This window comes from Diabrotica undecimpunctata, chromosome 9, assembly GCF_040954645.1.
Source record: "Diabrotica undecimpunctata isolate CICGRU chromosome 9, icDiaUnde3, whole genome shotgun sequence".
In the NCBI taxonomy this organism is placed as follows: domain Eukaryota; kingdom Metazoa; phylum Arthropoda; class Insecta; order Coleoptera; family Chrysomelidae; genus Diabrotica; species Diabrotica undecimpunctata.
Genome location: NC_092811.1, coordinates 8,689,234 through 8,715,862, shown reverse-complemented (window position 1 = coordinate 8,715,862; position 26,629 = coordinate 8,689,234). Strand labels below are relative to the sequence as shown.

The following is a 26,629-nucleotide window of genomic DNA, read 5'->3' as shown; positions in this document are numbered from 1 at the left end:
ATAGACAACTATACAAAGAACAGCAATGTAACCGGAGTGGATCATTACCAAAGATAATCAATCAGGGATCTGAAATTTTACCGGACGTAACACCCAATGAAGTTCGAAGGTCAGTGCAAGAAATGAAAAACAATAAGTCCCCCGGAGGCGATGAAATAGTGGCAGATGCCTTGAAGGTGGCTGGAAAAAGATTATGGCAGGTCCTTGCCAAACTATTCACTAGATGTTTGCAGGAAGCAATAACACCAACCCAGTGGTATAACGCAGAAATTATCATACTTCATAAAAAAGGGGATGCTACCGACCTCAGGAATTACAGGCCCATAAGTCTACTTTCACATATTTATAAACTATTTACAAAAATAATTACGAAACGACTAGAAAATAAATTGGAATTTTATCAGCCCATAGAACAGGCGGGTTTTAGAAAAGGCTATGGAACAAACGATCACCTACTGGTAATAAAAAATCTTATAGAAAAATGCACTGAATATAATAAACCACTAGCTTTAATATTTGTCGACTATGAAAAGGCATTCGACACCGTAAATCAACAAAAAATGTTGGAAGCCTTGACAGAATGCCGAATTGACTATCGGTATATAAATATAATTAAACATATATACCAAAACGCAACAGCCAGTGTTAGAGTGGGTGATCGTCAAACCCAGAAATTCCCGATACAACGTGGAGTACGCCAGGGGGACACCATATCGCCGAAACTGTTCACTACGCTTTTGGAATATATATGTAAAAGGGCAAAACTGACCGACAAGGGCATAAACATAAACGGAGAAAAGCTTAGCCATCTAAGGTTTGCAGATGATATTGTACTAATAGCTGATAGGATAGATGAGGCCAAAGAACTTTTAAATCAGCTCTACCTTTCCTCGCTAGAAGGGGGATTGAAAATAAATATATCTAAAACCCAGATGATGACAAATCTTGTAGTCAGCGAAGATATATGCGTAGGAACAAGATCCATAGACCAGGTAATGGCCTATAAATACCTAGGTCATGAGATTCGCATAGGAAAAGATAACCAAACCGTTGAGCTTCTCCGTCGTATAAGACTGACTTGGGCAGCCTTCGGCAAGCTGAACCATATTTTCAAATCGTCTGATATACCAATATGCCTTAAAAGAAAAACGTTTAATCAGTGTGTTTTGCCAGTGTTAACTTACGGTGCCGAAACGTTGACCATGACAAGGAGAACAGTTCAAAAGATCCGTGTGTGTCAAAGGGCGATGGAGCGTGCTATGTTGGGCGTTTCACTACGAGACAAGATCCAAAATCGCCAGCTACGACAAAGAACAGGAGTGGCTGATGCAGTAGAGAGAGTAGCAACACTGAAATGGAACTGGGCAGGTCACGTGGCTCGAATGACAGATAATAGATGGACAAAGCGGATACTGGAATGGAGACCAAGAGATGATGCCTACCGAAGCAGAGGTCGTCCACCAACACGTTGGACTGACGATCTAAAACGTTGTCATAGGAATTGGATGCAAGAGGCACAAGATCGAAATAGATGGAAAATTATGAGGGAGATCTATGTCCAGCAGTGGATAAGCGAAGATTGAATGATGATGATGATGTGTAATACCAGTGGCGCACCCAGGGTGGGGTTTTGGGGGTTAAACCCCCCCCCCCCCAGGACCCTATTCCGACACTGTTACTTACACATTTTAAGGACTCAAAATGGAGGTAACATCATAAACCCAGAGGCAAATGCTAGGTGCGCTGCTGTGTAATACTCAAAAGTTTTTAAAATCTTTTTTTATTTCTTTGTATACAGCATTTCAATGAATTTAAATATTTGTCATACAATCATTTAAAATATTGTTCCTTACAGTAATTAATGTTTTTCTAATAATTAAATACGTTTTTTACTAAACTAAGTTCTATTCTATCTTAAATATACACTCCCGCACTTCACTTCTTATTCCTCTTAATACAGTACAATTTCTTAACCATACTAATTTTTCCAAGATCAAAATTTCTTTTTCATTTTTAAATAAAAAATGGCTGTTTGACCATATCCCGAAAATATTTTTTATTTCAATGATCATACCGAATATGCATTCATTAATTGTTTAAAACAATATTTACACTGTTTTTCCAATATTTATTTTCAAATGTTTTTTCAGATCACCTCGCTGGGAATATTGGTTAACACGAACTTTACATGCTTAAGGATTTTCCCCAGTATGTATTCGCAAATGCATTTTCAAATTAGTTCCTGTAGCAAATGTTTTAAAGCAAATTTCACACTTGTAAGGTTTTCCCCAGTATGTGTTCGCAAATGCTTTTTCAAATTATTTGCTGCAGTAAATGTCTTCAAGCAAATTTCGCACTCGTAAGGTTTTTCCCCAGTATGTGTTCGCAAATGCTTTTTCAAATTATTTGCTGCAGTAAATGTCTTCAAGCAAATTTCACACTCGTAAGGTTTTTCCCCAGTATGTGTTCGCAAATGTATTTTCAAACGATTTGCCGCAGTAAACGTTTTAAAACAAATTTCACACTTATATGGTTTTTCACCAGTATGTGTTCGCCAATGCATTTTCAAGCTATTTGTCGCAGTAAACGTTTTAAAACAAATTTTACACTTATAACGTTTTTCTCCAGTGTGTACTTTCTTATGCATTATCAAACAGCTTTGCTGACCAAACTGTCTCAGACAAATTTCACACTTATACGGTTTCTCCCCAGTATGTATTCGCAAATGCTTTTTCAAATTATTTGTTGCAGTAAATGTCTTCAAGCAAATTTCACACTCGTAAGGTTTTTCCCCAGTATGTGTTCGCAAATGCTTTTTCAAATTATTTGCTGCAGTAAATGTCTTCAAGCAAATTTCACACTCGTAAGGTTTTTCCCCAGTATGTGTTCGCAAATGTATTTTCAAACTATTTGCCGCAGTAAACGTTTTAAAACAAATTTCACACTTACAATGTTTTTCTCCAGTGTGTACTTTCTTATGCATTATCAAATAGCTTTGCTGACTAAACTGTCTAAGACAAATTTCACACTTATACGGTTTTTCCCCAGTATGTATTCGCACATGCATTTTCAAATTATATGCTCTAGTAAATGTCCTAAAGCAAATTTCACAACTGTAAGGTTTTTCCCCAGTATGTGTTCGCAAATGTATTTTCAAACTATTTGCTGCAGTAAACGTTTTAAAACAAATTTCACACTTACAATGTTTTTCTCCAGTGTGTACTTTCTTATGCATTATCAAATAGCTTTGCTGACTAAACTGCCTAAGACAAATTTCACACTTATACGGTTTTTCCCCAGTATGTATTTGCACATGTACTTTTAAACTATCTGCTGTAGTAAACGTCTTAACACAAATTTCACACTTGTAAGGTTTCTCCCCAGTATGTATTTGCACATGTACTTTTAAACTATCTGCTGTAGTAAATGTCTTAACACAAATTTCACACTTGTAAGGTTTCTCCCCAGTATGTATTCGCAAATGCTTTTTCAAATTATTTGCTGCAGTAAATGTCTTCAAGCAAATTTCACACTCGTAAGGTTTTTCCCCAGTATGTGTTCGCAAATGCTTTTTCAAATTATTTGCTGCAGTAAATGTCTGCAAGCAAATTTCACACTCGTAAGGTTTTTCCCCAGTATGTGTTCGCAAATGCTTTTTCAAATTATCTGCTGTAGCAAATGTCTTCAAGCAAATTTCACACTCGTAAGGTTTTTCCCCAGTATGTGTTCGCAAATGCTTTTTCAAATTACCTGCTATAGTGAATCTCTTAAAGCAAACTTCACACTTGTAAGGTTTTTCTCTAGTGTGTACTTTCTTATGCGTTATCAAATGGCTTTGCCGATAAAACTGCCTAAGACAAATTTCACACTTGTAATGTTTTTCTGTAATCTGGACATTTACACTTTTGTTTAATATGCTTTCTTCGTCATGTTGACTTATTTGTTGTTGTTTGTGGTATGGATGTTTAGGTGATGTGTTTGTAGTTTCCATTTTATTGTTGATTAGGGAAAACTCTAAAATATAAATAAGACTATTATAAAAATTTGTTTTTTTTAAGCAATTAAATAAATGCATAAATTCAACAACAGGAATAAAAATAAATAAGTCTATAAGAAACACATGTAGTAATAAAAAATCTAAAACCAACAAAGTTACCTTTCACAATTTATTATTTTAGACCCTTTGATAGACAACATCCAAGAAGACATGAGATATATGGGAATACGTGCTTGGCAGAAGAAGGGGATGGATAGGGACGACTGGAGAGAAATTCTTGTGGAGGCTAGGACCCACGAAGGGTTGTACTAACGTCACTGTCCAAATGGTAATACCTACAAAGAGTCTACCACATCCAATGTCATTTTAATAATAAATATATTATGTAACTTAAGTAAATTTCGGTTTTTATTACTACTAAATAAAGTCAACTCAGCATTCTACTAAAAAAAAAATTCATGATAACTTATCATTAGTACACATGCAGAGGGGTACAAGTATACTTTCGGTGAAAAATGAGAAGACAATTATTTATCAATCAACCTCAAAGGATGTCATTAGCAATTGCCTCCAAAAAACTGTTGTTTTACAAGTAAATATTAATGATTAATTTGTAAAGTTATATTAAGATATGCATAATTAGTACAAAGTATATGAAGATCATCTTTCGTTTTTGAAAAAACAATTTGTTTGTTTGTAAATTGCAATAACTGCAATGAGGTTTATATGTTTAGTTTTACTTTTTTAAATAAAAAATTTAAGCAATTGGGACAAGTTGATAGTGATAGATAAGTAATTATCATCTACCAGTGACATGACTTACTATCTTTATTAAGAGGTTTATGGTTGACATTCTGTTGAATATTCAAGTATGGGAAAATGCTTAATACGCAAGAAAGATGCGGCAAAAAATAAGACTTCTTGCAAATGTGATGGATATAAGAGGACTTTACATATTAATTGCGCCAGTATAACAGCTACACAAGTAAGATGTCTTCAATTAGCAGCAGATACTAGGAAACTAAAATATTTCTGTGATGATTGTGAGCAAGGTTTACTGTTAGTACCAATCTGTTGCGGCTTTAAGATCTGTTGATTTTGCTTCGGTCTTATCTAAAGTGGAAGTTCATTCTACTACATTGGAGAGATCGCAGAACAAATGTTGATATTGGGCTTCTAAATTAAACATATGCATTCTTAATCACGATACTATAGATATTTTAAAAACACTCAACATGGATTTACTAAAGATCCGACGAGATAACTCTGATTTAGTATTTGTGGTTAAATTAATAAATGGTTTAGTTTGTTGTACTGAACTTCTCCTATCTATTAGTTTATATTTCCCTCCAGAAGTCTCAGATATGTTAATCTGTTTTATATACCTTTTCACCGTACAAATTATGGTATGCACTCACCCATTGAGCGAACACTGAAAATTATAAATAGGAACAATCGAGAAATATTTGATAAGTTATAGGTACTTTTTTGTTTATTTTAATTCATCTTGTTTCATATATAATTAATATGTTGTTTTATTTATAATTAAGACTTTAATACCATTTTGTTTGTAAGCAATTACAGAGATTGATTTTTATACTGTTTAAGAATAAGAACTGAAACTCATCAAATGGTAAGAAAAATAAAAACAGACTACTGGAAAAGATTCATAAAGGGACTAGAGATGGATTTCTATGGACAACAGAAACAATTATGGCGTTTCATAAGACAACAAAGAAGCGAAATGAAAGAACTAGTTGAAATAGAACACATACAAGAGGATACATGGGTGGCCTTCCTGACAGAAATGTTGAAAAAATCAAAACGAAGAACCTTTACCAGAAACGCCAAATATAATAACTTAGTAAAAGACCGAAATCTCCCAAAACGATGTGAAAGAAGGAATAAACAATTTTAAAAACAGATAGTCACCAGGAGAAGATCAAACACCAAATGAACTCTTAAAATAGGGAGGTGATCATCTTGTACAACAACTGCAACTTCTTATTAATAAAATAATCACCACGAACAGAATACCAGATGAATGGAGGAGAGCGATCATGGTGATGTTCTTCAAAAAAGGAGATAAGAAAGACCCCAATAATTATCGAGCAATAAATCTATTAAATACAACACTCAAATTGACAACAAGAATAATAGCGACAAAAATAAACGAACGAATATCTCTGCAAGAGGAACAGCAAGGATTTCGGACAGGAAGATCATGCACGGATGCAGTTTTTGTAATAAGACAAATAAAAGAAAAGTCGCTGGAATACAACAAACCAGTATATATGTCTGATAGATTTGAAGAAAGCGTTTGATAGAGTGAGAATTCGGGACGCGATACATTTATTATATGAAAAGGCAATATCACTGGATTTAGTAAAAACCATTGAGAATATATATAATAATAACATAGCTATGGTAAGACGTAAAGGAAAACTATCACAACCTATCAAATATGAAACTGGCGTTAGACAAGGAGATTCGCTGAACCCATTAATATTTAATCTCATAATGGATGAAATCATAAATAAAGTTAAAAAAGAAGAGGATATAGAATGGGAGAAAAGGAAATAAGGATAATCTGCTACGCCGACGACGCCATAATAACAGCCGAAAATGAAGATGACCTACAAAGATTAATTAAAGAATTCGAAGATACGGCGCTCATATACAACATGGAGATCTCAACAGAGAAAGTGATATCAGCGGAATCGAGAAGATGTAAACTAGTCGTAAATAACAAAATAATAGAACAAGTGATAGAAACTGAATACTTGGGAATAAAACTGTCAAGCTACGGAAAAGTGGAAGAAGAAGTACAAAAACAAGTGAACATGGCAAACAGAGCAGCAGGATGTCTCAACAACACAATCTGGAGAAACAAATACCTCACAATGGAAACGAAAACCAGGATATATAAATCAACAATAAGACCGATAATGACGTACACAGCGGAAACAAGAGCAGATACGGCGAAAACACAAAGACTACTGGAAACAACAGAAAAGAAAGTCTTACGAAAAATAACAAACCAAACTCTAAGAGACAGAGTAAGAAGTGAGGAAATACGAGCGAGATGTGGTATAGAGGAAATAAACGCGTGGACCAAAAGAAGAAAAGTGTAATGGAATCAACACATCGAAAGCATGACAGAAAATAGAATAGTACGAATAGCAAGAGACAAATCGCCAAATGGAAGAAGATCATTGAGACGACCGAGAAAAAGATGGTCAGACAACGTCAATTGAGGCTAAAAACCGAAGTAAAACAGGCATTTTGCCTATTTATAAAGTAGGAAGAAGAAGAAGATTTTTATACTGTATGTTTACATATATTTTATTTGTAATGGGGGTAATACATAAATAATGGGGCTAATATAGTGAAGACCACCAATATTTTCCTAGAATCCAAAAGACATATTCTTTGCTATACAACACACTCAGTTTAGTCTGCCAGAATTCTATGCAAATTTGTCCAAAATTTCTGGAGCCTCAGGTCGAAATCTTATCGCAAGTGTGTAACATCCTCAAGAGATTACATATGGCAACCAAAGAAATAAGTGAAGAAACCTATCTAACAGGCAGTTTGTGCATCCCCGTAACTAGTAATACAAGAAAAAGACTGGACGTAACTATAGACAAGGACTAGATCCATAAATTAAAAGTCAAAGGGCTAAAATAATTTACCAGATTTGATCAAATTGAGCAGTGCAGTTTATTGGGTTTGGCTACATAATTGGACCCACGATTTAAGACGTATGTTAAAAAAAAAACGGGTGTGGCATTCCAGTGGGACTGCCGGTAGAAGTTACACTTCTATACACGCATTCGCCTCTACAAATTTATTTGGGAGTCAATCTGCACAATCATTACATATGTAATGCTATAGGTAAGACATAGCAGAAAGAGAAACATAATTAATAACAACTTACTAACAATTAATAAACAACATTTGACCTGTAATAGGAGTATAGTGGGTACTAGTAGGGTAGCGGGCTGGTACTTTTCACGATCCCGGTGGAAACAGACCTACTTCAGGGATTAGCGACCCTGCTAACGCTAGCTCATGATATTCCACCATCCCACACCGTGGAATCTCATGTCCCATAACCTTTATCCTACACCCTCCATATGTATCCCTCCTAGTCCTCAACCCTGGTGAAGGGCAGCAGCGATCACCAGTACCAACACAAGGCGCAAAAGAAATTATCTTGGACCGGCTTGTTATTGGAATTCCACAGGCATGACTAGGACAGTTTGAATGGCTGTGGTACTGCGGTGTTGAAAGTAACGGGATACCACAACACTACCTTTTCCCCAGGATAACTCATCTCATTATGGCAGAACAAAACAAAACAATGGCCCTCAGTCCCGGGCAGGCCTTAGATGGTCAGAGGGTGCGAAGAATCTCCCGGTGCCAAATAGATGATATCCAACGAATTTCAACATGGAATGTTAATAGTCTTTACGAACCAGGAAAACTACACAACCTTATAAAGGAAATGAATCGGCTGAAAATAAATATAATGGGAGTCAGTGAAGTCCGATGGACTGGATCTGGACAGTTTACGAAAGATAAAATTACTATGTATTACTCGTGTAGTGACCCAACAGATAGACATCACCGACATGGAGTGGCTATTGCTCTTGACAGGAAGACCAGTAAATCGGTGACAGATTTTGTTCCAATTTCCGAACGAGTCATGTTGATCAAAATGACAGGCAAACCAGTAAACATAAATGTGACACAAGCATATGCACCAACAGCAGATAAGTCAGAAGAAGAAATAACTAAGTTCTATAAAGATCTGGAAAAAGCAAGAAGACTAACAAAGAAAGAGGACATAAACATAATAATGAGTGACTTTAACGCCAAGGTGGGTAAAGGAAAATATGAAGACATAATTGGAGAGTACGGCCTTGGAGTTAGAAATGAAAGAGGCGACCTGCTGTGTGAATTCTGCCAGGAGAACGGTTTTGTCGTCATGAACACATGGTTTCAGCTCCCACCTCTTAAGTTATATACTTGGAAATCACCAGGAGACCGTCCAAATCGAATAATTAGAAACCAAATTGACTACGTTTTAATAAACAGAAGATTTCGTAACGCTATCAAAAGAATCGCAGCATATCCAGGTGCTGATATTGCATCCGATCATAATCCGCTAATAGCAGATGTGAGGTTAAAACTAGCAAAAATTAAGAGAACAAATACAAACACCAGCACGCCTATAAATACAAGAGAACTGATGAGAGACGAAAATCTGAAGAAGAGTTATGCAAATCAAATTAATGAAAGAATGCGAATAATAGAACAAAATGATGATATTGAAGAGATGGTCAATGATATTAAAGGAACGATTCTGGCAGTAAACAGGGAAGTTAAAACACAGATCAGGAAGAGAAAGCATAACGAATGGATGAAGGACGAAATTATGGATCTAATGGAAAAGCGAAGGCAACATAAACAACAACGTAATCAAGACAAATACAAACAGATACAAAAAGAAATTCGCCAGAAAATTAAGAAAGCAAAAGAACGTTGGATGGTGGAAAGGTGCAACGAAATAGAACAATTGCAGGAAAAAGGAGATAGTTTTGGACTACATAAGAAGATCAAAGAAATATCGAATATACACAAAAGCCACCACAGAACAAGAATACGCAACGACAGAAACGAATACATAGAGTCAGAAGAGGAGATAGTAATGGCGTGGAAAGAATACGCAGAAAGACTTTTTAATGACGAAAGACCAACACAACCAACGCGCAAACTTACTTCCGAAAACTTATCAGGGCCATCAATAATGCGAAGTGAAATAGAATATGCAGTTAGAACCACAAAGATGCATAAAGCTACAGGTCCAGATGAAATTAATATAGAAGCAATAAAACTACTAGACGAGGAGAGTATCGAAATCTTGGTAAAGCTGTTCAATACAATTTATGATACTGGTTACATTCCGCGAGAATGGCTGCAGTCATCCGTTGTGATGATCCCAAAAACAGCTAATGCCACAAAATGCAATGAACACCGCTTAATCAGTTTAATGAGTCACTTGCTGAAACTCTTCCTTAGGATATTACACTCAAGAATGTACAAGATACTAGAAGAACTTAGCGGGTCAACACAATTCGGTTTTAAGGGAGGACTAGGAACAAGAGAGGCAATTTTATGTTTGAACACTTTAATACAAAACTGTTTAAATCAACGAAAAGATGTCTACCTCACCTTCATCGACTACGAGAAGGCATTTGACAATGTTAAACATGATATCATGATGGAACTATTACATAGGGCCAACATTGACCAGAAGGAGATCAGAATTATTCAGAATCTATACTGGAACCAAATGGCAAAGGTGAGGATTGATCAAGACCAATATACGAATGAATTTGAAATCCGGAAAGGTGTCCGCCAAGGCTGCATACTCTCTCCGATGCTTTTTAATTTATATGTTGAAAATATATTTGCGGAAGCATTAGAAGACACGGAATTAGGCATTAAGGTGAACGGCACACCAATTAGCAACCTACGCTATGCGGACGACACAGTGATTATAACTGATAATTTGGAAGATCAGCAGTTATTACTTGATAGGGTGAATAGCATAGGTAAAAAATATGGCCTCAAAATCAACATTTTGAAAACGAAATATATGGTCATTAGCAGAAACCCTCCAGAAAACCCGATAATATGCATAGGTGACGATCGCATAAAACGCGTGAAAACTTTTAAATACCTTGGCACCACAATCAATGACCAATCGGATCCACAACAAGAAATAAAAACCCGAATACAAATGGCAAGACAAGCTTTTGTGAAATTTAGACCGCTCCTATGTAATCAAAACCTACATTTCGAAATACGCTATAGAATGGTCAAGTGCTACATATGGTCCATCTTGCTTTATGGCATGGAAACGTGGACTTTGAAAAAAACATCTATCAACAAACTTGAAGCATTTGAAATGTTGTCATTAAGAAGAATGATGCGCATACCTTGGGTGGATAGAGTTCGAAACGATGACGTCCTTAAGAGAGCCGGCGTGGAAAGAGAACTCTTTAAATTAATTAAAAAACGCAAGATTGGTTACCTTGGGCACATATTGAGAGGAGCAAAATATGAAATACCACAGTTGATCCTACACGGGAAGATCGAAGGTAGGAGAGGAGCCGGCCGCAAACAATTATCCTGGTTAAGAAATATTAAAGAATGGACAGGAATACACAATACAGGCGAGTTGTGTCACGCCGCCAAGAACAGAATTCTAGTAATGAGATAGTCGCCTACGCACTTTGGTGTATGGCATGTTAAGAAGAAGAAGGAGTATAGTAAATGAAGGATTGAATCAATATTTTGATGAAAATGTATATTTTTATTTTCATATATGTATGAAAGGAGTTGAATGCAAAACAAAATTTTTACACATACTCTGCAGTAAAATTCATTGTTTATTTTGTTATTAATATAAAAATACAATAAAATACACTGCAACATAATTCAATATAATAATACAATACAAATTAAAATGCAATATTCATAAGTATTTAAAAAAATGACAATAATATACATAACTTTTCTACTTAGGCATAATATGTTTAATTTATCATGTAATAATATTAATAAAAAAAGTTCTCCCCGACTGGGAATCGAACCCCGGTCTCCCGCGTGATAGGCGGGGATACTGACTACTATACTACCGAGGACATGACACAAATGTATTTCAAAATTGACAGTTCTTGGTCATACAGTGATTTATTGAGATTATTATTTTGAAATACAAAAAACTAATATAATTCTGAACATTTAATAAATAATACAAAACATATCACATAAATAATAATATTAATAAATATTTTATTATATATATATATATATATATATAATATTATATGCATATATATTATATATAATATTAAATATATATACAATAGGAACATTTTTATATTCGAGAGAGGAAGAGAGAGAAAATATATCTTCTGTCTCTCTCTTACTCATTATCTTACATATGTAATGATTTCACAGATTCACTCCCATACAAATTTCCAACGTGGAGCGCGCGTATAGAAGTATAACTTCAAAAATACAATTACATGTAGCAAGTAAGTATTCATTTTTCAACATTTTTATCAGATAATGTGTACTACTCAAAAGTTTTTAAAATCTTTCTTTATTTCTTTGTATACAGCATTGCAATGAATTTAAATATTTGTCATACAATCATTTAAAATATTGTTCCTTACAGTAATTAATGTTTTTCTATAACTAAATACTTTTTTTACTAAACTAAGTTCTATTCTATCTTAAATATACACTCCCGCACTTCACTTCTTATTCCTCTTAATACAGTAAAATTTCTTAACCACACTAATTTTTCCAAGATCAAAATTTCTTTTTCATTTTTAAATAAAAAATGGCTGTTTGACCATATCCCGAAAATATTTTTTTTTCAATGATCACACCGAATATGCATTCGTTAATTGTTTAAAACAATATTTACACTGTTTTTCCAATATTTATTTTCAAATGTTTTTTCAGATCAACTCGCTGGGAATATTGGTTAACACGAAGTTTACATGCTTAAGGATTTTCCACAGTATGTGTTCTCAAATGCAATTTGAACTTATCTGCTGCAGTAAATGCCTTAAAGCAAATTTCACACTTGTATGGTTTCTCTCCAGTATGTGTTCGCAAATGTGTTTTCAAACTATTTGCGGCAGTATATGTTTTAAAACAAATTTCACACTTGTAAGGTTTTTCCCCAGTATGTGTTCGTAAATGCATTTTCAAATGATTTGCTGTAGTAAACATTTTAAAGCAAATTTCACACTTGTAAGGTTTTTCCCCAGTATGTGTTCGTAAATGCATTTTCAAATTATTTGCTGTAGTAAACATTTTAAAGCAAATTTCACACTTGTAAGGTTTTTCCCCAGTATGTGTTCGTAAATGCATTTTCAAATTATTTGCTGTAGTAAACATTTTAAAGCAAATTTCACATTTGTATGGTTTCTCCCTAGTATGTGTTCGCAAATGTATTTTCAAACTATTTGCGGCAGTATATGTTTTAAAACAAATTTTACACTTGTAAGGTTTTTCCCCAGTATGTGTTCGCAAATGCTTTTTCAAATTATCTGCTGTAGTAAATGTCTTCAAGCAAATTTCACACTTGTAAGGTTTTTCCCCAGTATGTGTTCGTAAATGCATTTTCAAATTATTTGCTGTAGTAAACATTTTAAAGCAAATTTCACACTTGTACGGTTTTTCCCCAGTATGTGTACACAAATGCTTTTTCAAAGTATCTGCTATAGTAAATGTCTTAAAGCAAATTTCACACTTGTAAGGTTTTTCACCAGTATGTGTTCGCAAATGCTTTTTTAAATTATCTGCTGTAGTAAATGCCTTCAAGCAAATTTCACACTTGTACGGTTTTTCCCCAGTATGTGTTCGCAAATGCTTTTTCAAAGTACCTGCTATAGTAAATGTCTTAAAGCAAATTTCACACTTGTAAGGTTTTTCCCCAGTATGTGTTCGCAAATGCTTTTTTAAATGATCTGCTATAGTAAATGTCTTAAAGCAAATTTCACACTTGTAAGGTTTTTCCCCAGTATGTGTTCGCAAATGCTTTTTTAAATTATCTGCTATAGTAAATGTCTTAAAGCAAATTTCACACTTGTAAGGTTTTTCCCCAGTATGTGTTCGCAAATGCTTTTTTAAATTATCTGCTGTAGTAAATGCCTTCAAGCAAATTTCACACTTGTACGGTTTTTCCCCAGTATGTGTTCGCAAATGCTTTTTCAAAGTACCTGCTATAGTAAATGTCTTAAAGCAAATTTCACACTTGTAAGGTTTTTCCCCAGTATGTGTTCGCAAATGCTTTTTTAAATGATCTGCTATAGTAAATGTCTTAAAGCAAATTTCACACTTGTAAGGTTTTTCACCAGTATGTGTTCGCAAATGCTTTTTTAAATTATCTGCTGTAGTAAATGCCTTCAAGCAAATTTCACACTTGTACGGTTTTTCCCCAGTATGTGTTCGCAAATGCTTTTTCAAAGTACCTGCTATAGTAAATGTCTTAAAGCAAATTTCACACTTGTAAGGTTTTTCCCCAGTATGTGTTCGCAAATGCTTTTTTAAATGATCTGCTATAGTAAATGTCTTAAAGCAAATTTCACACTTGTAAGGTTTTTCCCCAGTATGTGTTCGCAAATGCTTTTTTAAATTATCTGCTATAGTAAATGTCTTAAAGCAAATTTCACACTTGTAAGGTTTTTCCCCAGTATGTGTTCGCAAATGCTTTTTTAAATTATCTGCTGTAGTAAATGCCTTCAAGCAAATTTCACACTTGTACGGTTTTTCCCCAGTATGTGTTCGCAAATGCTTTTTCAAAGTATCTGCTATAGTAAATGTCTTAAAGCAAATTTCACACTTGTAAGGTTTTTCCCCAGTATGTGTTCGCAAATGCTTTTTTAAATGATCTGCTATAGTAAATGTCTTAAAGCAAATTTCACACTTGTACGGTTTTTCCCCAGTATTTGTACACAAATGCTTTTTCAAAGTATCTGCTATAGTAAATGTCTTTAAGCAAATTTCACACTTGTAAGGTTTTTTCCCAGTATGTGTTCGCAAATGCTTTTTTAAATTATCTGCTGTAGTAAATGCCTTCAAGCAAATTTCACACTTGTAATGTTTTTCTGTAATCTTAACTTTTACACTTTTGTTTAATACGCTTTCTTCATCATGTTGACTTATTTGTTGTTGTTTGTGATATGGATGTTTAGGTGGTGTGTTTTTAGTTTCCATTTTATTGGTGATTAGAGAAAACCCTAAAATATAAATAAGACTATTATAAGAAACACATGTAGCAGTAAAAAATCTAAAATCAACAAATTTACCTTTCTCAACTTATTATTTTAGACCCTTTGATAGACAACATCCATGAAGATACGATAAATATGGGAGTACGTGTTTGGCAGAAGAAAGCGATAGATAGAGATGATTGGAGAGAAATACTCGAGGAGGCTAGACTCCACGAAGGGTTGTACTAACGTCATATCATGTAACTTAACTTAAGTAAATTTCTGTTAAAGTCAACTCAGCATTCTGCTAAAAAAATTCATGATAACTTATCATTAGTACACATGAAGAGGGGTACAAGTATACTTTCGGTGAAAAATGAGAAGGCAGATATTTATTAATCAACCTCAAAGGATGTCATTAGCAGTTACCTCCAAAAAACTGTTGTTTTTGTGTTTGTAAAAAAGTAAATATTAATAATTAATGTATAAAGTTATATCAAGATATGCATAATTGGTACAAGGTATATGAAGACATCTTTCGTTTTTAAAAAACAATTTGTTTAACTTGTTAAGCTGTTCGGGCTGTTAGGCCTTTGTCTTCTGAGATTACTCTACTCGCCTCCCCTCCACTGGTTTCAGCGTGAAGGGGCGTGTCGTCGTTCGTAGCTTTTCTTTTTGCGTGTTTTGCGGGAAGGGTATTTGTGGATTTTAATATTGGTATCCATGTTTTGTTAATTTTTAGTCCTTCTTCTATCCGATTAAAATTATTTGGATACTTATATATTTCCACTGCTTCCCAATATAACTGTGGGTAGTATTGTGATGTTTTATCCAGCATCTGCGTTTCTTTAAAAAGTATCCGATGTTCTCCGCTTCCCAAAGCGTGTTCGGCAACGCAGATTTGTCGATATGTCCTAAATGGCTTTTATGTTCGTTTAACCTTGTGTTTGTCTGTCTTTACATTGGCTTTTTTAAGTATTCGCCCAATTCTGTCTGTTACCCCCGATATATAGGGCAAGAACGCTTTGCCTATACATGCTGTTTCTTCGTTCTTTCTTCTAGAAACTTTGTTAATCGCTTTATGTATTTCTCTTCTGGTATAACCATTAGATGTGAGCGCTTTTGCAATATGAAGAAGTTCACTTTACAGATACTGTGGTTCACAAATTCTCTTCGCCTTCTCCGCCAGAGTTTTGATGGTACCTTGTTTTTGGCCTGGATGATGATTTGAGTTCCTGTTTAGGTATCTGTCCGTGTGTGTAGGTTTTCTATACACTTTATGTCCTAAGTAACCTTTCTTTCGATTTACTAATACATCTAGGAAAGCTAGTTGTTGATCTTTTTCTGTTTCTATCGTAAAATGAATATTTGGATGTAGTGTGTTTATATAAGACAGGAAAAGGGTAAGTTTTTCTACTCCGTGGCCCCAAATCACAAAAGTGTCATCATTTTATTGCAATAACTGAAATTGGGCTGACAGAAGGGATAAAGGATACTGAACTGGTAGATCACTGATATACTGTATATAGGAAAGACAGGAGTAATGAAAAAACCAGGAGTAGTGGTATCCTGCTGGCAGTAAAGAAGAAATTTAGGATAGAATCAGTTCAAATCAATGTAAGTTGTCATATTGAGTGCTTACTACAAAAAGTCAAGAATTTATTTTTCTATTTATGTCTTACATACAGTCTGTCCCAAACCCTTCTTTCAGTGCGTCACTAATTTTGACGTCATATAGGATTTTAACAATGTCGAGAATTATTGCATGACATTTTAGTTAAATTTGACAGTTGCAGGATAGTAATCTCTCTTTTTCTGATTGAAAATAATTTATTAATTTTAATATTAGTCTTTGTTCTTTCTCGATTTATCTCGGCATATTTAAAATATTTTTATAACAATAAATACAAAATTAAATTTTCACTGTAAAATGTCTGATAATACTAACCTGGAATGACAGTTATCATGTTATCAGTTGACATTGTGAAAGTACTGTCACGATCGAGACAATCTGCGTCAAATTATATTTATGCGCATCATTGATTGGATATTTATTTAGCGTATTCTAAACTCCAACCAATTATACATCCTTAAGTAGAATTAGCTTTACGACAAATAATTTTCTGAGTTCTATGTATAATAATCATAGACACACGTTTTTTTCTGTCACTTCTAGCTTAATGTGTTAGAGAGAATTCGATCAACTATGACGCACTGAAAGAAGGGTTTGGGATGAACTATATTTGCCTCTTAATACATGTGATGATGATTATGTGAAGTTTTTATCTAGTTTTAATGATATTTTGGGTACTAATATAAATTTTTTGTTGTTAGGTGATTTTAATTTGCCTTTTTATTATAATAGGGGCTGTGCAAAATGTGATTTTATTGATATTCATAATCTTACTTAACACAACTCAGTGTCTAATCACATGCAAAGAAGGTTGGATTTAGTATTTTCATTTGTTAATGAGGACATACTATCATCCTTGTCTTGATTTTATGGTCACATTTAATTGTTTAGATTCAATCGAGAATTGTAATAAAAATTTATTTTTCTATGACTATGCAAAGGGTGATTTTCATCTTTTATATGGCCTCATTAAACATATGGACTGGACAGAGCTGGAGGGGTGCTCGGATGTGGATGTATGTGGATGTGCAGTTGTTTTATGAAAAGCTGTATGCATGCACTGATCAGTCAGTACCCAAAAAAACAGTCGAGGAATGTATTAAGAACAACAAACAGGTATCCTACTTTCTTTACTTCGGAACTTATATCGAAGATTAAACAAAAGAATTAGCTTCATAGGCAGGTAAATAAATCTGCAAATGCTTTGGTTTTGGCTGAATATAAATCACTGAAACGAGAGGTGAAACAGCTTAGTAGGAAAGCATATAGGTGTCACAATGAAAATATTGAGAATAATGTACAAACTGATAGTAGTTTTTGGTCCTGTATAAAATCCTGTGGTGTAAATAATACAATTCCAACAGAGGTCTCTTATAGGGATGTGAACATAAGTGGCTGTCTCCATGTTTTTGCAGAATACTTTTGCTCTTTATTTCAAAGATCAAATAGTCTCAATAGTACACTGAATCAGGGGGTTTTTACTTTTCAAAAGTAACAGTTGAGAATGTTCTCCAAAGCATTAAAAGACTAAAACCAAAAAAAAGCCGCAGATAATGACAATATACCAGCATACATTTTTAAAGTTTGTGCAGAGACTTTTTCTGTACCTCTCACACTAATTTTTAATTTGTCCCTTAAACAAAGTAAATTTCCAGATAGCTTAAAGCATGCAGTTATAACACCTATACTTAAATCTGGTAATGCTGGTAACTCAATTCAATTGCTAAGGTATTCGAGAATGTGCTTTATAACAATATTTAGAATTACTTTGGAGACAGGTTCTGTCCAGAACAACATGGTTTTTTACCAAGAAAGTTCACTGTGTCAAATTTGTGTGTTTTTACAAGTTTTGAAGCAGGGACCATAAATAATAAAACTCAGTAGGATGTCATTTTTACGAATGACTAACTTGTTTTACGATGGATTAACTTGTTTTAAAGTTCAGCGACTGGATAATAGAAGAAATTTTCATTCAGCCCTTTTTATTTACTATGTTGTAAATCACATTAAATATAAAGATTGCCTTTTTATAAATAATATTAAATTTATTATCCCAAAAATACATCTAAGAATTAATAACAAACGACTGTTCTCAACTAATAAGACTGATTGTTCATCCATAAATAAGATGTTGTTAGAAGAATGTGATAATTAACTGTGATATACGCTTTTTAAATTCTTCTGTGAAACAAATAAAAGTTGCTTTTGAAACAAATTTCTAGTCTGCAAAAGTTGTCTTAAAATTTAATTTAGATGTATATTGTTTTTTACTTGTTTTATTCTGTCTAGGTTTAGTTTTTAATATAGTTATTAGTTTTTAGCAGTAGTTAGCACACTTTTAATGTAATAACAATCATTTTGTGTTTAAAAGGAGGTTAAATAAATAAACAAATGAATAAAATAAATAAATAAAAACTTTAAACTTGATTATCTCAGTTTGTCACTATTGAGGGTTGGTAATTTTCTGCATAACGCCATCCATTTGGTGAAACTTGGTTACACGAGGATATTTTAGATTGTGAAATTAAAATACCTTCATATAGAACTTTAAGATGTGATTGTGATACTAGTTATTAGTGTAAGTCAAGAGGAATGGGTATTTTGATTGTTGTTAAAGATAACATTATCTCTGTCCTGAAACCTTTGTACAAATCTATTCAACTTTTTTTTATGTTCATTTGGTAAAGAAAATTTTATAATTGGAGAGGTATACATTTCCCTAAAATCCGTAGGATGAATATATCAACAATACTGTTTATCAGTCGAAGATATATCTCCAAGGTATAATTTTTTCCAAATGATTAATATTCCAAATGAAAGAAATGTGTTTTTAGACTTAGTATTTACAAATAATTGTGATTTACAAGTAGCAAAAGCTTCAGATCCAATTTTTAAAAATAGTTATCATCACATACACATCAGTTCTACTTACAATATTAGTTTTACGTGAATGTCAAGGTAAGTCATTAGAATATACTGACTTTTATCATAATTTTGTAAACGCAGACTATGTAGGTCTTAATAACTATCTTTCAATGATACCTTCAATTGAAAATATGAACGAGATTATTTGAATGATGAACATGAGTACAACTACAAATAAGACATTTTGAAGCCCTGTCACTTATAATAACTTGAAAGCTGTATCAATGGCTTTGCTAAAATTTTTTTCAACCTTAAGCCCAATATTAAGGCAACCAAAACAATGATAAAACTTGCTTTTCAATATGAGATGAGTAAAAGCTACTAATAATTATTTCTTTGCCTCCTAGTCATGTACGCAACACTCTTTAGTGACAGTAATTAGAGCAATACTCAATAGTATTACCTATTACCCTTGTCATAGTAATCATCCAGTTGGTCTTCCAATTAAATGATGTTTAATATTACAGATATATTACTACAAATGGATATGAAAGATGTATTTTGTTTACTTTAATGTTGTTCAAGGAAATATTAGAACTTCTGCAAAACTGCAACTATTTTATCTATATTATCCTTATATTTCTCATGTTTTTAGTATCTCACCTGTATCATCTTGTGTTTCCTTTTTAACATCTTCAACATCTATTATATCTACTTCTGTGGATAACTCACTCTGCATATATCGTATGTCTGCACTACTGAATCCATTATCAGATTCCCCAAGTTCTTTCTTAATTTCTTCCTTAATATCCATTATATTATATTCATGTGCCAACTTTTTGTTGTCTTAAATGGTCTTAAACCACATGAGGTATGTGTAGTGTAAGTTGTAAGTAATGTGTAAACACTATATAATACTATATTATTTATCTATGGTGTAAACTGTAAACTTGTAAAATGTAAACTGGGCAAAAAAAGTATAGAGAAAGTGCCAATGAAGTTAGCTATAAATGAGAGGGAGAGACAGATTTTTGTATTTGGCAGTGTTGCCATATCACAAATAAATCACGAAAGAGCATGCGATATAATAATAATTAATGTTACTATAACTATAACTAATGTTACTAAACATTATTTTTAAGTTTTTAAAAGAATTTTAAATAATTTAAATTTAATTTATTATAATTTAAATTAACTTTAACTTTTTAAGCTTTTAAATTTTTAAGGTATTCAGGTACCATTTCATCCCAAAATTATAAGAAAATAGACAATAGACATAAAATTGAAACCTGCTGGACATATGTTGCAATCTGGCAACTAGTGTTTTCAAAGTTTTGATAATATTGCCAAGTTTATTTGCTAATCTACCAATGGCCAATTGTAAATTCTTTTTCTAGTAGCTAACTGCAACTAATGTCAAAAGAAACAAATAATCATTCATTCGTGTTTTATATAAATTTAAAAAATACCCGATTTCATAAAATAATATAATAAAAATGTACTGTTGTTCTGAAGCTATTTTCTTGTGGCATTTTAAATTAATTACTATTTAAATGGGAATAAGCCACAATTAAAGGTTAAAATACGTTTATTGACGTTTCAATTTCCACTCCGGAAATCGTTCTCAAAATACAAACAATGTACTGTTTGAAAGCATATTTGAGGCATAAAACATATACATAATAAGGACATGGCAATACCGCAAACACAAATTTGATGGATCATTTGTAGCTAACTTCATCGGTACTTTCTGAAAAAGAAAAGAGTGTTCGTAGCAAGGTTAGTTGTATTCGTAGTTCTCTGCCATGGCACTATAGTATCATGGTTCTCTGCTATGACCATAGTACATAAAGTATACTGGGGGGGTATATACTATGGCTATGACTAACAAGATAGGATCTTCCCGTAGCATAAAATCGGTCGTTTTCGCGGATGCCGTCATTGGAGAGTAGAATTTGAATTCTTGTTAAAGTTAAATGGGATTTGTATGCATTCTGTGATGAAATTATTCAATTAGCAAAATAATAATATTAAATAAAGGTTTAATAATTACAATAATCGTACCCAAAAGGATATCTCCAAACTATTTATTAAAGATTATTTATTGATGGTCATAGTATCATCAAAGAATATAGACGCTTAACTATATTCTTTGGTATAATGCTTCAATTTTTTTTGTGTAACAACTTCGTTATCATAGACACTGTTTGCCTAAACTTTATGGGTGTATTCAATGAAGATTGTTTTGTAAATTTAATTTAAAATTCAGACAATGTGAGTTTTGTACCAAAATGTGGTTAACTGTGAGTTTTGTAGCAAAATCTCATGGATACCTAATGTTAGTTATGATGCAAATTTTTGAACTTTGCTCTATTTATATTTTAACGTTAAATTAAAAACTAGAACCAAGAAAAATGAGGGGATTTATATTATGATTTTTGTGGGTTGTGGGTTAGAAATAAACATTAAATTGGTTTCATGTTCAAAAGCAGTGTTCCTGGCTTGGTTAAAGACTTTGCCACACCCATGTCTGACTTGTATGTGTACTCATTTCTAACAAGAACATTTTCATATTTAGTTCTTGTCAGAATAATTCTTTTACAGATCCCCAGTTGAAAATGAAATTGTGATGTTTTTTTCATGAATACATCCTTTTATTTCTTCCATTCAAAGACGTCACAGTATTGGCCAACCTTTACTACTTTGGAATGTTCGGCTATGTATCACGTTCGGAATGTACTCTGATGGTTTGTAAATCACCTCTTTTTTTCTCATACACATTTCGGAAGAGAGAACACCGTTTTTACATTTTTTGGTGCATGTTTAGAAAGCCAGAAACAAGAATTTTTGTTCTGGCCCCCACATCCATCACTCACTAATCGCACAGTATTAATAGGGCAATTTCATTAGATCCTTTTTTAAACTCGTTTTCTGTCCAAATGTAGGATGCCACATTATCTGGAGTCAGTTTCCTTTTATAATTCCCTTTGACCACAGTGAAGTTGTAAAGGTAAATTTGCCTGCTATAGTAAGTGGCTTTATCTGGTAATTTGGACAAGGGCAGGTTTTTTTTGAGAATCAAAACTGAAAATAAAAATTTCGGGTCAGTGCATTTTTAGTGATTCAAAAAAAGCCTTAGCACGTAACTTATAAACACATTTTCACTCATGCACTCTTGTTTTTTGTTACCTTACTCTGCTTGTTTTTATCGTTCATCCAACTGTAGATAAGTAGAGCAAACGTCTGCCCTAGCGGATCCGAAGCCATGATTGTACTTCGCGTTGAAAATTGACCTAAAGTACCAGTGTGTTACTTTCAAATCACTCGGATCTTCTGTGAGTGAACTAATATAAATTTTCCACATTTTTCTAATATTCAACTCAGCGGAAAGATATTTTCTGCCCTTGTGTTTGGCACACTGGCACAGTAATGAAGCTCTGAACATTTGAATCTATTTATAAAATTCATTACATGCGTTTTCTTACGAAAAGTTTTAGTAGATACTCTGACACCTCCTCTGTTTTCTTTACTAAGCTGACCGGTTTCTCTTAAACGCTTCAAAATATCATTTACCCGAAATCGTGAAACCTATGAACGTGTTAAGGCATACAGGGATCATGGATTTATCTTTCAAGCCTATAAAATATTTGGTCCTCATAGGTTGACTTTTGTACCATCCAGAAGTTGGTCTTCTTCTTTTAACTTCTACTGAGGAGGAAAACTTCAGAATAAAATTATCTTGGTAAACCTTATCTTTTGAGAGTAGAAGTTTTGATGGAAACGTCTAATGTCTTGGAAAGGAACGGTAGCGCATTGAAATTGTTTTCCATCATGTTTACAAGTTATGCACCAATAATATTTAGTTGCATCAGTTTAGTTTCGTAATCAACCTTAACAAGCACCATGAACTAAGAATTGCTTCACCAAATAAAAAGGTAATTCAATCAGTTCCGACTAGGTGGAGCTCAACATTTAACACGATCGAAAGATTTTTAGTACTGCCCTAGAATAACAGAGACACATGTGTTGGGTTGTTCTCTGGTACTGCGACCAATCATAAATGATTGCATATCCTTCCACACTACTGGTAACCGCAGCTGAGGTCGAAATCTTATCGGAAGTGTGTAAAATCCTCAAGCGATTACATATGGCAACCAAAGAAATAAGTTGAGAAACTTATTGAAAAGTTAAAGCAAAATTTATGATATAAGGTTTTAATCAACATAAATTGTACAGATAATGTTAACAAAAACAATAGAAATTAATATGGTAGAAACAGTGACTTCTGTCAAACACTGACAGTATAAAGTCGTAGTACAATGTGTTCATTGTACCATGGTATAAAGTGGCCTACAATATTCAAAGTCTATAGCCACAGCCATACTAACTAGGTTAATATCACATCATTCTTCCACACTATAATCTTCCAAATACCGTGGTAAATGACGACTTCTTTCAGATCTTCAAGATACTGCTGAAGGAGGCGATAAGTCCTGTACATAATACTCTTTTGAGAGATGCAGTGTCATTCGGTGAAGGCAATTTTAATAAGGGTTGTAGTCTGCTACCATCGGGCTTTATGACATGGTTTGGTCCTATAGTATAACCAAGTAAATTTATTACTGTTTGATTGAATTTGCTCTTGCTTTTGTTTAGTGTCAAGCCATATTTATCTGTGGCCTTCAGAAAGTTCTCAAGATTTTTGTCATGTTCTACCTTCGTCTTACCACAAACAGTTATGTCATCAAGGTAGGCATAATCCCTTCAAGGTTTTTTGTGCGTATGAGCCAGTCGATTGTTCTTTGGAAACTGGATACACCATTGGTGACACCAAACGGAATGAGACAAAATTGGTACAGTTTCCCAGCGGCTTCAAAAGCTATGTACTTTTTTTCATGTGGAAGTATTGGAACCGGATGGTATACACTTTGGAAATCTATTGCACTAGACAGTAAATTGTGATACATTGGACACCATTTCCTCGATATTTAACAGTGGATAGGCATTGTAAGGTTTTATTGAGACAACTATTGTTAGTTTAATCTTTATTATTTAGACTTCTACATATCTTTTACAATGTCTGTTCTCTAGTGACAAGTGACAGACATAACACCGACAGAAAGATCATGGTCACCGAACACGGTGTTCGGTGTCATGGTCAAGAGGCCCAAAAATGGCTGTTTGACCATATCCCGAAAATATGTTTTTATTTCAATGGACATACCGAATATGCATTCGATAATTGTTTAAAACAATATTTACACTATTTTTTCAATATTTATTTTCAAATGTTTTTTCAGATCACCTCGCTGGGAATATTGCTTAAAACGAACTTTACATGCTTAAGGATTTTCTCCAGTATGTATTCGTAAATGCATTTTCAAATTATTTCCTGTAGCAAATGTTTTAAAGCAAATTCCACACTTGTAAGCTTTTTCCCCTGTATGTGTTCGCAAATGTATTTTCACACTATTTGCGGCAGTAAATGTTTTAAAACAAATTTCACACTTGTAAGGTTTTTCCCCAGTATGTGTTCGTAAATGCTTTTTCAAATCACCTGCTGTAGTAAATGTCTTCAAGCAAATTTCACACTTGTAAGGTTTTTCCCCAGTATGTGATCGCAAATGCTTTTTCAAATTATCTGCTGTAGTAAATGTCTTCAAGCAAATTTCACACTTGTATGGTTTCTCCCCAGTATGTGTTCGCAAATGTATTTTCAAACTATTTGCGGCAGTATGTGTTTTAAAACAAATTTCACACTTGTAAGGTTTTTCCCCAGTATGTGTACGCAAATGATTTTTCAAAGTATCTGCTGCAGTAAATGTCTTAAAGCAAATTTCACATTTGTAAGGTTTTTCCCCAGTATGTATCCGCAAATGCATTTTCAAATTATTTGCTGTAGTAAATGCCTTAAAGCAAATTTTACACTTGTAAGGTTTTTCCCCAGTATGTGTACGCAAATGATTTTTCAAAGTATCTGCTGCAGTAAATGTCTTTAAGCAAATTTCACATTTGTAAGGTTTCTCCCCAGTATGTATCCGCAAATGCTTTTTCAAATTATCTGCTCTAGTAAATGTTCTTAAGCAAATTTCACAACTGTAAGGTTTTTCACCAGTATGTGATTGCAAATGCTTTTTCAAATTACCTGCTATAGTAAATGTCTTAAAGCAAATTTCACACTTGTAATGTTTTTCTGTAATGTGAACTTTCACACTTTTGTTTAATATGGTTTCTTGATCAGGTTGACTTATTTGTAGTTGTTTGTGATATGGATGTTTAGGTGGTGTGTTTGTAGTTTCCATTTTATTGTTGGTTAGGGAAAAGCCTAAAATATAAATGAGACTATTATAAAAATTTGTTTTTTTTACTGCAATTAAATAAATGCATAACTTCAACAACAGGAATAAAAATAAATAAGTCTATAAGAAACAAATGTAGACTACATCCATGAAAAATGTAGGAATACGTGCTCGGCGGAGGAAGGCGACGGATAGGGACGATTGGAGGGAAATTCTTGAGGAAACACGCAGGGCCCATCTAATGTAATTTTACTATTAAATATCATGTAAATTAAGTAAATTTCAGTTTTTATTACTACTAAATATATTCTAAAGTCAACTCAGCATTTTTGTAAAAAAATCATGATAACATATCATTAGTACCCGTGCTAAGGGGTACAAATATTCTTTTATTTAAAAATGAGAAGGCACATATTTATCAATCAACCTCTAAGGTTGTCATTAGCAATTGCTCGCAAAAAACTGTTTTTGTACAGGTAAATATTAACAATAATAGTAAAAGTAAATATGCAAAATTAGTACAAGGTTGGTATATAAAGATCATCTTTATTTTTTGAAAAAACTTGTTTTTTTGTAAATTGCAATGAGAGGTTTATATCTTGGTTTTTCTTTTTCAAACAAAAACTTGAAGCAATTGGAACAAGTTGATAGTGATAGATAAGTAATTACCATTTGCCAGTGCAGCATGAATTATGATATTGTTCTGAAGCTATTTTCTTGTGGCATTTTAAATTAATTTATATTTAAATGGGAATAAGCCACATTAAAGGTTAAAATACGTTTATTGACGTTTCAATTTCCACTTCGGAAATCGTTCTAAAAATACAAACATTAGTAAATTAAACAAATTTTGTTTTTTGTTACTTAGTGAAAAATTCTTCTAATAATTTAATTTTATCTGACTCATCTATATTGACAATTCAGACATACCTTATACGTTTTAAAGTAGACGACTTTAAAATGATATTGCCGATATTGTTGAGTTGCGTTCCTGGGACGACTTTACTTATAAGATAGTTCATTCGAT

General features: G+C 33.3%; 1 protein-coding gene across 3 annotated transcripts; it reads right to left on the bottom strand.

Moving 5' to 3' along the window:
• Positions 1-1,785: 1,785 nt before the first annotated feature.
• On the bottom strand, positions 1,786-20,293 carry LOC140449480 (uncharacterized). 3 transcript variants are annotated; one of them, XM_072542658.1, is made up of 3 exons: positions 19,967-20,072; positions 14,902-15,112; positions 11,454-14,832 (listed from the first exon to the last, which is right to left on the bottom strand). In XM_072542658.1, the coding sequence occupies exon 3, from the start codon at positions 14,807-14,809 to the stop codon at positions 12,590-12,592; it is 2,220 nt and encodes a 739-aa protein (XP_072398759.1). In that variant the 5' UTR covers positions 14,810-14,832; positions 14,902-15,112; positions 19,967-20,072; the 3' UTR covers positions 11,454-12,589. The 3 variants fall into 3 exon arrangements, with proteins under 3 accessions (XP_072398760.1, XP_072398759.1, XP_072398758.1); XM_072542659.1 differs by lacking the exons at positions 11,454-14,832; positions 14,902-15,112 and adding an exon at positions 1,786-4,014 and having other exon boundaries at positions 19,967-20,293; XM_072542657.1 differs by lacking the exon at positions 14,902-15,112 and having other exon boundaries at positions 11,468-14,832; positions 19,967-20,293.
• Positions 20,294-26,629: the final 6,336 nt, after the last annotated feature.